The 14,091-nt window shown below is 41.4% G+C and overlaps 1 protein-coding gene across 4 annotated transcripts in view; it reads right to left on the bottom strand.

Moving 5' to 3' along the window:
* LOC147018013 (protein FAM3C-like) overlaps positions 1 to 14,091 on the bottom strand; it is a 48,764-nt gene that overhangs the window by 10,319 nt on the left and 24,354 nt on the right. For 3 of the 4 annotated variants that reach the window (XM_085897209.1, XM_085897210.1, XM_085897208.1), the window contains exons 6-8: positions 8,659 to 8,717; positions 8,354 to 8,404; positions 3,411 to 3,479 (exon numbers count right to left, since the gene is read on the bottom strand). In XM_085897209.1, coding sequence (XP_085753335.1) covers positions 3,411 to 3,479; positions 8,354 to 8,404; positions 8,659 to 8,717 — 179 coding nt within the window. The remainder of the gene's footprint in view (positions 1 to 3,410; positions 3,480 to 8,353; positions 8,405 to 8,658; positions 8,718 to 14,091) is intronic. The other variant, XM_085897211.1, reaches the window with a different exon arrangement.

Genomic DNA, 14,091 nt, shown 5'->3' with positions numbered 1-14,091 from the left:
CCATACGCTCTCTGTGTCGCCTTCACAAACAACATATTAATCCACCTGCAAAAGGTCAGCAAAATGTGTTTGGGTGTAAAGAAAACAGTAATTGATCTTGAATGCATATCATAGTATTGAGTTAAAAGTTTGAAAAAGGATCGTTGGATAGGAAGTGGAGTTCTTTTGGGGGTGTGTGGGGAGGGTTACATTGCCTCAGGCTCATGGAAGAGCTGCAACACACACAGAAGCACACCCACAACCAGACAACAATCACAAACAGATTACAAACACAACACTCACTTGATTTCAAACAAACATAGCTGCTAACTGTGGGGAAGCAACAACTTCCCAGGGTAGTCTGGATATCTTTATGTTGCTTTTCTCCACAGTCAGCCAAGCAATCAAGGAGAAATTTTCTTCTCTCCATGGGGTTCATCAATGCTATCTATATATTACTAAAACCCTCATCTTGTATATATATATGTATGTATGTATGTATGTATGTATGTATGTATGTATGTATGTTCCCGAAATAGAGCCAAAACGCTACATGATAGCGCAAAAATTTTCGGCCCACCTTACTCACTATTCGTCTGCAGTGTGCAGTTTCATTCAAATCGGGCAACGAAAAAATTATTTAAAAAATCAATTTCTGATTCAGTCACGTACTCTTTGGGAGTATTTGATCAATGCAAACAACCTCAGTGATATAGTTTGCTGGAGCTATCTTTTCTTTCCTTGAAATTATTTTTTTCATCAACCGCTGTCACAACGGGAACCCAACAGGTTCTCTGGTCGTCTAGTATACCATAAATGCTGAGCCTCAATCTTAGAAACATCATGTAACATTTTTAAAAAGTCTTTGGTATGATTATGGCCAGGAGCAGTATCGAACCACCATCCTTCCAGTCAGTTTCGAAAAATTTTCCATAAAAATAACAAAAAAATAAATTATTTTCCACTCTGTTATTGGCATTTTTTTGTTACTCACTCTTCTCATCCCCTGGAATGATTTTAGGGTCAAGGAGGACATCGATCTTGTGCATATACCATGTGCAGGACAAGGACATCAGTCTACAATTACTTCAATTACAAGGACAATGGTCAACAATCCAAAAATCAACACAATAAGCATACTAAAATACGCAATTTGGTGTCTATCTGTCTATTTTTGACTGGAATACATTTTGTCATTACATTTCCAATCTCAACCAAATTTGACATGAGGAAAAAAGGGTCACACGAGGGAGGTTGGCGCAACTTAATTTTCCACCCATCCATCCATTGGGACGCTACTCTGTACAGAACGTTGGTGCTGCTTAAGCAGCCTCCCTTGGGTATTGGGCACAATCCAGGACATGTCGCCATTCTGACACAGGATACCAGCAAGCTCGCACTCATTTTGACGACCTCAGAAGGATGACAGGCAGAATCAACCCCACCTGGTATTAATTCAACAGCCGAGGGGGATTTGAATTCAGGATCCTCGGATCCAAAGCCCACAACCCTAAATTTGCTACCACCCCCCCCGCCCCCTCATCCCCAAGCAGGTTTTCCACCTTGTGTGAAATCCATGTGCAGATGCAAGTACATCTGCCTTCAGATCGTGGCGTTTTTCCAATACAAGGCCGCTTATACAAAAGTAACAAGTAATAAAAACGTTTTTTTTAATGCAAAAGGATGTCGGGATGTTCCTCCAAAAGGTATGTAAACAAGGTAGGGATGGTCACAATAAATGCTCATGTGAAACCATCCCTACATCTTTCTTTGAACAGGTTGTTCCTCGAAAAGATAAGGTTATATTGAACACACACACACACACACACACACACACACACACACACACACACACACACACACACACACACACACACACACACACACACACACACACACACACACACACACACACACCTAGGGACAACCATTATTCAAAAGAAAGATGTAGTGATGGTTTTACAGTGTGGAATCATGAAGGAGTTTGACAGGAATGTCTGTTGACAGCATAATGTCAAGGACACATGGAAATTCCACGTGATGTAAAATGTGATTTTGAGTCCTCAACCCATTTCTTCTTCAAGTCCGCATCTCTACCCCTCCAACCTCTCAAATCCATCTCCGCATCAATTCCCCTTCCAAATCCAGCATCCTTCGTCATGCCCCCCACCCAACTCTAAGTCCACATACCTCTCCCTCCCTCGCAATGATTGACACACAGACTGATTAGACCTGTAGCGTTCTGGTGGTTGTGTAAAGTTGTGGGTGCAATTTCCTGGCATTGTTTGTGTGTAGTCATTCCCTCAGAAGGCAAGGTCAATGCCAATCGCTACTAAATAGTACTTAGTGGTCATCTACACTCTATGTTGCAGCATTTCTTTCCTGCCAGGCCAGGAGGGGTGTCTTACAGGATGACAATGCCCCCATCCAGAGCAGAAGCGGTCACCCAATGGTTTGATGAACATGACATTGATGTTATCCATATGTCAGGGCCTTTGCAATCACCAGATCTGAACCCAACAGAGCATTTCTGGGATATTCTGGAACGATGCTTAAGATAGCATTTTCCACCTCCATCAAACAAGTGCAAGTTGATTGACCTTCTCATGGAAGAATGGTGCCGCATCCCTCCTGCAGAATTTCAGATGCTGGTGGACTCTATGCCACAGTAGACACAGGACAAACTGGCCGCACGTGGTGGCCCAAAGCCCAATAAGTGACTTTACTTTGGTGTTTCCATTTTTTTTGTCTACAACCTGTATAAAGATACAGTGCCTCTATAAAGTTGACACTCCCTTTCAAAATCTTCACCTTTTGTTACCTTATAGCCTGGAAATAAATTGCATTGAATCAGACTTTTTCCACCGATATTTACACATCCTAACCCAGAACTTCCAAGTGAAAAATAAATTCCACAAATTTCAAAAAACAAGTTTAAAATATAAAACTAAAATGTCTTCGTTGGACAAGTGTCCACCCCCCTTCTAAAAGTAATTGTAAATTAGCTCAGGTGTAACCAATCACCTTCAAAATCACACACCCAGTTAATTGACCTCCACCTGTGATAAATTGGAGTGATTCTGATTATTCCAGAATAAAATCAGGTGTTCCTGTGTGGTTCGTCTGATGGGTAGTGCATTTCACTGCAAAAACTCAACCATGAGAACCAAGGAGCCTTCAAACGATTGTCAGGATAAAGTTGTGGAAAGGCACAGATCAGAGGATGGATACAAAATATTTCAAAGGCCTTGAATATTCCTTGGAGCACAGTCAAGACAACCATTATGGAAGTTGGACAAGTGGAAGACATATGGCACCACCAAAATCCTGCATAGATCAGGCCATCCCTCCAAACTGGATGATCAAGCAAGGAGGAGACTGATCAGATAGGCCACCAAGAGGCCAATGGCAACTTTGAAAGAGCTACATACCTTTATGGAAAAGACTGGTCCCAACATGGATATGTGACAACAATATCCCAAGCACTCCACAAGTCTGACCTGTATGGCAGGGTGGCAAGAAGGAAACCATTACTCAAAAAAGCCCACCTTGAGTCCTGTTTGAGGAATGCAAAAATCCACTCCAGAGATTCTGAAGCGATGTGGTAAAAAGTTTTGTGGTCTGATGAAACCAAGATTTGGCGGAAAGCCAACACAGCATGTCACTCAAAGAACACCATCCCCACAGTGAAGCATGGTGGTGTCTGTGCAAGACAACAACCCAAAGCACACAGCCAAAGCAACACTGGAGTGGCTAAGGAACAAAAAGATAAATGTCTTTGAGTGGCCTAATCAGAGCCCTGACCTAAATCCAATCGAAAATCTGTGGCATGACTTTAAGATCGTTATCCGTTTTGATATAAGATATTCTAGTTTTGCATTTTGAATTAATTTTCTGAAAGTTGTAGAATTTGTTTTTCACTTGGAAGTTGTGGGTTACAATGTGCAAATACAGGTGGAAAAAGTTTGATTTAATTCAATTTAATTCCAGGCTATAAGGCAACAAAAGGTGAAAAATTTGAAAGGGGGTATTTGACCTTCTATCAGCACTATAACTGTTGTCAATAGTCTGGTCACTTTCCTCACAAGAATAATTATGTGAACAGTCTGATATGTCCAATCTACTGCATGTTTTGATAGAACTAATCAATATAGATGAATGTCTGGATTAGATTGAAGTGGACAGACAATAAATATAAACAAAATACAACTGAAATATAAATAGCTGTCCTGGAACCAAAAAAAAAAATCCACAATACGGGCGTTGAACCGGTCATTTGGAATTGTATGTGACGCCATGTGATGGAGCTTGGAGCCTCTCGTGTGACTCCATGGTGCGCTTTTCCCCATACTCCCGATATCAAGTATTCTCACAGAACGTGCTTCTGGCATTGTGAATGGACTCCTTCGTGAGCCAGTCACGGTAGTTGACGTGATTCGGGCAAGAGGAATAAAAATAACAAAGCTCTGACTTTCTTCAAATTATGCTCCTTTTTCTTCGATTTTTTTTTTAAGACAATGTCGAGTCTCGTACAAGAACGAACACAAATAATGTACAACAAGGGGAGCAGGAGACAAGAGGGGTGGTAGCGGGAAAGAAAAAAGTGGGGAACAGATACATGAGATCTGTGGAAGGGACAGGAACGGGGCAGGGTACACAGGGTAAACAAGATGGACACGACAGGGACTTTCAGGAAGGAAAGCAGGGAATTTGAAGGAGGTGGGTTTGGGGTGTATTAACGGGGGTAGAAAAGATCGAGGATTTTGATGGGGGAAGATAAGAGATGGTGGTGGACAGCTGTTTTGAAAACCTGGAGGGAAGAGTGGGATAGAAGAGAGTGTGGGAGTTTGTTCCAAAGGTGGGGAAAAAGAAGAATGAAAGAGTGAAGGATGAAGATGAGCAGTGATTCTTGATTTTGGAAGTTTTATCAGAAGAGGGTTGCTGGCAAATCTTGAGTACCCTGCGGAAATATGGAGGGGACATATCACAGACAAAGCGGGGGGGGGGGTGGGTGGGTGGGTGAGGCCAGAGAGGAAACGGCAGAAGACAGAAAGACCACCGACCTGCCTGTGGTGAGAGAGTGAGAGACTCAAAGACTCAGCCTCATCAAGAGAGATACCAATGATCCTAAATGCCTTGGCTTCCATAGCGTGAAGCCGAGAAAGGTGAAAGGCGGGAGCACCAATCCCAGAGGGGAGAGCAGTGCTCCATCAGGCTGTGGATGAAAGCTTTGTGTGTGCCAAGGAAGGACTTTGCATGACTGAGGATGCCTAGTCGGCGACTGGCTTTGTAGGCCGGCATGGAAATGCGGCTTTCCCAGGAAAGATCATTGAAGATGAGACCCAGAAGCTGGAATGAAAGGACTTCAACAGGATTGTTGAGAATGTCGATGTAGGGGTTTTCTATCTGGTCCTTTCGGAGAGACATAGTGCGAGTGTGAGATTTGTCAGGATTGAAAGACATGTTCCACGTGTTGGACCAGCTTGTGATCATATCCAGATTCACAGAGAGTGAAGAGGCTGCTGCTTGCCGATCTGAGGGATGATAGATGGTATGGCAGAGTGTAGAGTCTTCAGCAAAGAGATAAAGAGGATTTTTCAGAGAGATCATTGATGAAAACCAGAACAAGAACAGGACCCAGAACACTGTCTTGGGGAACTCCAGCCGAGACAGGAAGAGGGGATGAAAGAACTCAATTAAGGGCCACACGTTGGCTGCGGCAGAAGAGGAAGTCTGTGAGCCATGAGTGGAGATGTCATTAGATACCAGAGGAAGAGAGTTTGGTGAGCAGGGCAAGGTGCTAGACCATAATGAAAGCACACAATATGTCTAGGAAGATGGCTTTGATTTCATGTCCGGCATTGAGGATCTCCATCCATTTTTGAGAGCAGAAGCAGCATATCCAGGGAAGAGTGACCTGGTCTGAATCCAAATTGATGATCGGAAATCAAGTCATTGGAGAAGAGGAAGGATTTATGTCTGAATTGATTGACTCCATAACCTTGGTGATGATTGGAAGAAGGCTGATTGGTCTGAAGTTGCAGGGATCTGTTTTTTCACCTTTTTTATGCAGAGCGGTAATGTTTGCTGATTTCCAAGCAGATGGCAGATGACCTTGAGCAAATGAGAGGGTGAACAGAACAGAGAGAGCGTGAGCAAGAGCAGCAGAGCAGGTTTTTAGGACACGTGGGCTGATGGCGTCTGGACCGGTTGCAGAATCTGAGTGGAGGTTTGACAGCAAGATCTCCACCTTGTCAGGAGAAAAGGACACAAAGTCCAGGAACAGCTGGGTGTGACTGGGTAAGGTGGGGTATGAAAAGCGATGGGTTTTGGATACAAAATTTAGAAGCAAACATGGAGTTTAGGCATTCAGTCTTTTCACATGGTGTCTTCTGTGTGGCCATTTGAGGTAAGGGAGGGATGGAGGGGGAACATACTCCAGAAACAGACGTAACTTGACTGCACCAGGATTTGGAGGAGGGAGACAGGTTTGAGAGTTCAGACTTGAGATTAGAAAGATGTTGTTTTCTGGCTCTCCTGAGCGTAGACACACACTTGTTCCGAGCTTTGTGGAAGGGACTGAGATTGCCTTCAGCTGGATTCGCCTTTCGTGAGGCAAAGGCAAGTTATTTCAGGACAACTGCCTCGCCACAAGCTTCAGTGTACCATGGGTGGGAGGAAGGGTAGGATAAATAAAGAAGAAATGGGATAAATCTGTGCATGAGAGAGAGCAAGTTTCTTTGAAAGAATTCCCAGGAGGAGTCGAGGTCGGAGAAAGTAGAGATGGGAGACCAGCCTAGCAGTTTGATGGCTGCTTGAAGTCCCTGCCAGTCATCCTCAATGAAATGCCAGACTCGACGGCACTGAGGTGGTTCTCTAATTACAGCCAGAGATGTCTACTTTGACATGCATGTGGTCAGATGAACCAACTGGAGCAGAGGAAGAACAGCAGATGTTTTCAAGGAAATTGGTCAAAATCAGATCCTGAAGAGATGGAGTATCGTTGGTTGAGATTCTGGTCGGGAAGTTGACCGATTGAGTCAGTCTCAATGAGTCACAGAAGTCTTTTGCTGAAGTGCCATGGCAGGTGAGAGAGGTACCCACACCCAGCCAACTGGCATGATGACAACTGAAGTCACCACATATGAGGAAAGAGAGTTGGGATGAGAAGATAGAAGTTGGTCCATGTTTTTGGAGTCATCACTGTTTGGTGGACAGTCTAACACAAATAAACATGAGGTGGGAGTGGTGGGGAAGCCTTAGCCAGAGGTATTCCTGGGGGTGTGTGGGAGTGCACGATAATCGGCAAACTTTACAATTGGCAGTGTGCATGATAAGTCGCTATTTCCTGCTAAATTGGGAGTTTTCTGAAACACTTGCATAATTTATGCATGACCCCGCATCATGTAAGCTACCCAGTTACATGACAGCATTGTTACATCTGTGCTGTTCGCAGTCTTGGGGATCATTGTTTGGTGGTTCGTGATCACTCCTCCTCTGAGCTGCGCCTTTTCCACTCTCCACATGTGGCCGGCTGATCCCAATGGAAGTACATGTACCTTCAAGCTCTTGCCACTTCACTTTCTCAGCTCTCTTCACCTGCCGGATGCTTCACCTCTCCGCTGGGTGACAGCAGTAGGCTGGAGACCTGCTCATGGTGGAACATTTTCGATCCATGTTACCAGTATCCTTTAAAAGATCTTGCCTGGCACCACCCATTTTGCATTATGACTGTGTCCTAGTGACTATTTGATTAATATATATTGTATTAAGTGGGTTTTCATGATACCGGATCGAGAATGTGCTTTATTTATACATTTCTCCCCCTGCTTTTGTGTTCGTCGACCTTTTGTCAAGGGATTCTCTGTTTTTGTCGTGCTGTGCCTTCTTATAATAAACTGTTATTCTATAAAGAACAAGTTTCGTGAGGTGACCCACCATTGCAGACCTTGAGCATGAGAAACCATTTTGGCTCGGCTTTGGTAAATCCTTGGGGAAAGTTAAAATTGATAATGTTCTCTGAGAGAGACTGGTGGAATTAACAATTCCAACTGGGAGCACACCACATTATTTATATTTATGTAATTTTCTCGATTTTTCCAGGAGTTTAAAGGACTTGGACACGTTTTGCAGGACTTTCCAGTGGTGGAAAATGCTTTCTCATTTTTCCTGCACTGTGGGAACCATTACAGGAGGTCAAACTTCGGCTTATATGTAGATCCAACCAAGCAATGGGACACACTACATTCAAGGCGCATCAATTTTAAACTGCAGGATGGATTGAATAACCACAAAACCGACAAACAAAGCTTACTATTTTTTGGATGAATAAAGCTCCTGCACAAATGTATAAAATATGTCTGTCTGTGCCTACCTCCACCCCACATATCAAACGTCTGTGTGTCCAGAAGAGTTCCAGTCACACCTGTAAACAACATTAAAACATGAATGTACAACAACATACAGGGAAAGCAGCAACATTTTCAACTTGACAAATAATACTGCATTAGACAAAGCATACTTCGACTGGAACCTCCAATTAATATGAATGATACCTTTTTAATGAAAAGGCAAAATAACATGTGCAGTCGACATACCATGTTTGGAAAAATGTAAAAACAAAATGGCTGTTTCCAAAAGAATGTGATGGTGTGCAAGAACTATGGTTCCTGGTCTTACCATTCAGGAGTGCAATGTTAAGACCTCTTCCAACATTATTCTTCACACTGTTCATTAATCTGCATAAGCAAAAAAACAACAAAAAAAAACAAAAATGAGAAAAATCACAGGTGGCAAAGACATAAAATAACAAAACAAAAAGCATCGACAAAAATAAAACAAACAAACCATAAAAAACAATATAGAATAAAAAAAAATAATATATAAACTAACGAACAAAATTCAAGCACAGTAAGCCCACTAATATCGCGGGTTCTGCTATCGTGGATTTCCACCTCTTGCGGGCAACCTATTATGTTCTGATTCTGTTATCGTGGGATTTCATTTAGACCAATTGCGGTTTTTGAGCTGAGATGAGTCATCGTTTGCATCCCGTGCATGTACGATTACGTTCCATTACGAGCCTTGTGTTTCTCGTGGACCGTTTTTATTGAGGCCAAATGTGAAGCGATGGACAAAGTTAGTTGCACCAAAGGCAGAAAAAGGTTATGACATTGGGCGAAAACAATGAGTTGTCACATCAGTTGGCTCTAGGAGAAAATGTGGCATCTGTACGGTCCACCATTACAGAGTCAATGATTGTCGGTAGAACCTTTCCCATTGTACTCTTCCTTATTCGTAAGCCTTCATTTTCCTTCAAACCTGATTCCTAAACATTCACTATCCTTCAAGTCTCATTCCCAAACCTTCATTATCCTTCAAACCTAATTCCCAAACATTCATTTTCCAAATGTGTTTTCGAACCTTTACTTATTGCCAAACACTTGAACCCCTGTTCTCAAACACACATTCTCACGTGCAGCTCATGAAACAAACTGAGGCGAAGAGATTTATAACGGAACAGGTTTTTAACACTGACGAGACCGGTTTATTCTGGAAGACGGTCATCTTGTGCCTAGGTCTCCAAGCAGGAAAGATTGTGGTTCAAGGAAAGGTAATTTGAAGATCGTGTTACCCTTCTCCATTGTGAGTTGTGGCAATGCTGCTAGCGCATTCGGCGTAAAGCCAATGCTGCTTTTCAATTGCTGAATCACCTTCCCCGGTCACCCTTCCCCAGATCACCCTTTCCCTGCTCCACTGCATCCTTCTCCACCCCCCCCCTTCCCCAGATCACCCTTTCCCTGCTCCACTGCATCCTTCTCCACCCCCCTCCCCCGTAACAGCATCATCCTGAGATAAGTCTTGTGTTTTCTATTTACAGCAGAGTATAGTGCGAGTACATATTATGTTTACCATTACACACCCCGCTGTGTTGTAATAAATTTACAAAGTATTTACATGTGTATATATACATATATATACATATATATATATATATATATATATATATATATATATAGTAATACGCCGCATTACGCCATTTCGGTCAACGACGAACCGCACATACGACGGTGGTCCCATAAGATTATAATGGAGCTGAAAAATTCCTATCACCTCGTGATGTCATAGCCATCGTAGTGCTGCCAGTCGTAAAAAGTACAGTATAGCACATACAATTATGTACAGTTCATAATACTTGATAATGATAATAAACAACTACAGTGTGGCCCCCGTTATAACACGATCGTTGAGGTCCATAAAATGTCATCGCAAAAAAGCGGGGTCACGCTAAATCAGGAATCAAGAAAATCAGCGTTCAAACTGACCCAATGTTGACCGAACATCCTAAAACACCCCCATTTTTACCCAATTTGACCCGTTTTTTGCACGTTTACCTTCTAAGCAAGTAAATTACCTTTGCATTAAAGAATTCCGCAAATAAATGTTGCTGGTACAGTCAAAATTAAAACACAAATTAATTTTTAGTGAAGCTTTTTATGTTGTTAAAACATTCGCACTGTTCCGAAAATATATCACACAACTGACAGGTGCTCGTTTCATCATTTGTAAATTATAACATTAATGCAATGATTACGTATTTATAAAATCCAAACGCTATTTATTCACCGTTCTCTAATCTATGCAAGAAGACATTGTAAGCAGCCGCTTACAACACACATGGCAGTCATGAACAGCACAAAGGTAAAACGAACGCGTCTTCCGTCTATCTTGGATGTGTGTTACAATTGCCTCCAGTATTCAGTACAGTAACATGCTGTACAGGTTTGTAGCCGAGGAGCAATAGGCTATACCATATAGCCTCGGTGTGTAGTAGGCTATACCATCTAGGGTTGTGCAAGTACACTCCATGATGTTTGCACAATGACGACCGCTTAACGACGCATTTCTCAGAACGTATCCCCGTCGTTAAGTGGCGCATGACGATATACACACACACACACACACACACACACACACACACACACACACACACACACACACACACACACACACACACACACACACACACACACACACACACGTCTGAAGATGACGATGGTTCACGAGCGGTATTTGACGATGTAGATTGTTTCAGAAGTCAAGGATGAGACAATGTGATAATGTTTGACAAAGTTATAAAAATGATTAACATGATGTGGTACGAGTGACAGGTTATTAGTTGCAAAATGTCGAAAACCCAGTTTCGTCCAAGAACTTTCAAAATTTGACCTTTGCATAACCTTTAAAGATCACAAAACAATGTTGTGGATATTAAAATAAGGAAACAGGATACGTGTGATAGCTTATTGGAGTTAGTTCGTCTAAAAAGGTCGAAAACCCGGTTCGATTCCCACAACTTTGAAAATTTGACCTTTGTGACCTTTAAAGGTCACAGGTCAAGGATTATGACCTTTTGGTGCAAAACTTCCTCTGGAACATTTCAGGAACAATATAACGTCATATAGGCTATATGGCATTTCGCACTCATCGGATTATCCATACTTTGATGAAATCAGTGTAAAAACAAACTTGAAGGGGGCGCCACGGGCAAGGTGTTCAAGATAGAGCAAAATGGTTTCAAGACTTTAGGTGGGGAATGACCTCAAGATTATGCATAAAAAAAATATTGTCATCCTAGCTCTCAAAGTTTGGGCGGTCGTATGATTTTTATGTCAAATTTCGAAATTTTCTAAGTTCGTGACCTTGTGACGAAAATGAAAAAAAAATCGAGCTCCGTGGGGCTATGCAGGTGCCATTGGGATAACCAAATACCGAAAACCCCTGCCAGATTCGACAAACCCCCTCGGAGAAGATGCAAATTGAAATCGGCTACCCCCTAAAAATACAATTCGCAATTTTCTTCGTGACCTTGTTGCCTTGACCTTGGGACGAAAATTAAAAATCGAGCTCTGTGGGGCTATGCAGGTGCCATTGGGCTAACCAAATACCGAAACCCCTGCCAGATTTGACAAATCCCTCGGCGAAAATTTTTTTTTATGTCAAAATTCGCAATTTTCTAAGTTCGTGACCTTGTGACGAAAATGAAAAATCGAGCTCCGTGGGGCTATGCAGGTGCCATTGGGCTAACCAAATACCGAAACCCCTGTCAGATTCGACCAACCCCCGAAGAGAAGATGCAAATTGAAATCAGCTACCCCCTAAAAACGCATGTTTTTTGGGCGTGTCTCCGCCTATAATGGGCGCACCACGCCCATTTTCAGGAAAACACAACTAGATCATGATATAAACCTCCCACCAAAATTTTGTCAGGATCAGATCAAAACCCACGGAGCTATGCTCGGGACAGACAGACAGACACAGACACACAACAATAACGAATATAGTGGTCACTTATTTTTTTCGTGAACCAATATATATATATATATATATATATATATATATATATATATATATATATATATATATATATATATATATATATATATATATATATATATATATATATATATATATATATATATATATATATATATATATATATATATATATGTATATGTATATGTATATATATATGTATATATATATATATATATATGTATATATGTATATATATATATATATATATATGTATATATGTATATATATATATATATATATATATATATATATGGATATATATTTTTTTTCTTACGTGTTCATTACCTCTGCCACCGAAGGTGAAGGAGGTTATGTTTTCACCACTTTCTGTCTGTGTGTCTGTTTGTTTGTTTGTGTACAAGATATTTCAAAAAGTTGTGGACGGATCCAGATGAAATTTTGTGGACAGGTTCGGTGTGACAAGGACAAATTGATTCGATTTTGGTGAAGATCCGGATCCAGATCCGACTACTAGATTTCAGTGATTTCAGATTTCAGCCTCGCCACAAGCTTCAGTAAACCTTGGGCGGGAGGAGGGGTCAGACAACTGAAGACGAGAGGGGATAAATCTGTGCATGAGAGAGAGATCAAGTTTCTTTAAAGGAATTGCCAGGATGAGTTGATGTTGGAGAAAGTAGTGATGGGAGACCAGTCTAGAAGTTTGATGGCTGCTTGGAGACCCTTCCAGTCAGCCTGAGTAAAAGGCCAGACTCAACGGCACTGAGGTGGTTCTCTAATAACAGTTAGAGTGATGTCTACTTTGAATACACATTAGCTCCATTATATTAAGATACAAGCAAAAGTATCAGTCCCCAGTGATGGGAAAATTTTAAGTTAATCTATTAATTTTAATTATTTCATGGATTTGCATTTATTAATTTGGCGCAACATCTGGTGGCGGAGTTTGCATTTATCTAAAAAGATGGCAAAATATAGCTATTTAATTGTGTATCATTGGTTGTTATCTGCGTGTGCTGTAAGTTTCAGAAAGTGGAACCAAGTCCTCCCAGGGCTCGAAGTATCCACGTCCGTTTTGGGAAGGAATCACAATTCGTGGATCAAGCAGTCCTAACTCTAACCCTTTCCGACCATGAATGTGTATGTAATGCATCTTATTCAAACAGAACTATTAAAAAAATTGGACTCGAGGAAGTTACTATTCAACTACATAACTCTCCTCTTTCCCCCTCATCCCCAGCGACCTTATTTTAAAAATGTATTTTGGTCAGATAACTGGAATGCAACTTGGGTTGGGGAGAGGGGAGGGGGGGGGGTTAATGCAAACATTGGCAGGTTAAGTCATGAACCACCCTTTAAAAATGCATTGATCCAATTTAAAGAAAAATTTAAAAAATCTCGATGACAATTGTAGTGCGTTTTGAAGGTATACTTTAAAGGAAGGACAAGGTTATCGTATGGTTATTGATTTGACTTGAGAAGAGTGTTATATACTTATTGCATAAGTGTCAAATATAAATATCCCCATGAGCACACACTAAATTGAGGAGAGGACAGAGTAATACTTTTCTCAAAGCCTGTGTAATATTAACGACATGACACACCACTCAGTCATGCCAGGTTCATATGTAGCATTCAAAAAAAGTGATAATGAACATGTAAGAGTTATCATCCCAGCATGACACTCAAATTTTGTTGTGTTGGAGTCTTATGAATAGGAGAAACTGTGTTGTTCTTCTTTGACGGCCACAATTATTTCAACGTTATTGTGGGGTT

This window comes from Eptatretus burgeri, chromosome 10 (genome assembly GCF_056783735.1).
Source record: "Eptatretus burgeri isolate ZD-2024b chromosome 10, Ebu_testis_v1, whole genome shotgun sequence".
Lineage (NCBI taxonomy): Eukaryota > Metazoa > Chordata > Myxini > Myxiniformes > Myxinidae > Eptatretus > Eptatretus burgeri.
Note: the sequence above shows the minus strand (reverse complement) of the source record. Positions and strands in the feature narration are given on the sequence as shown.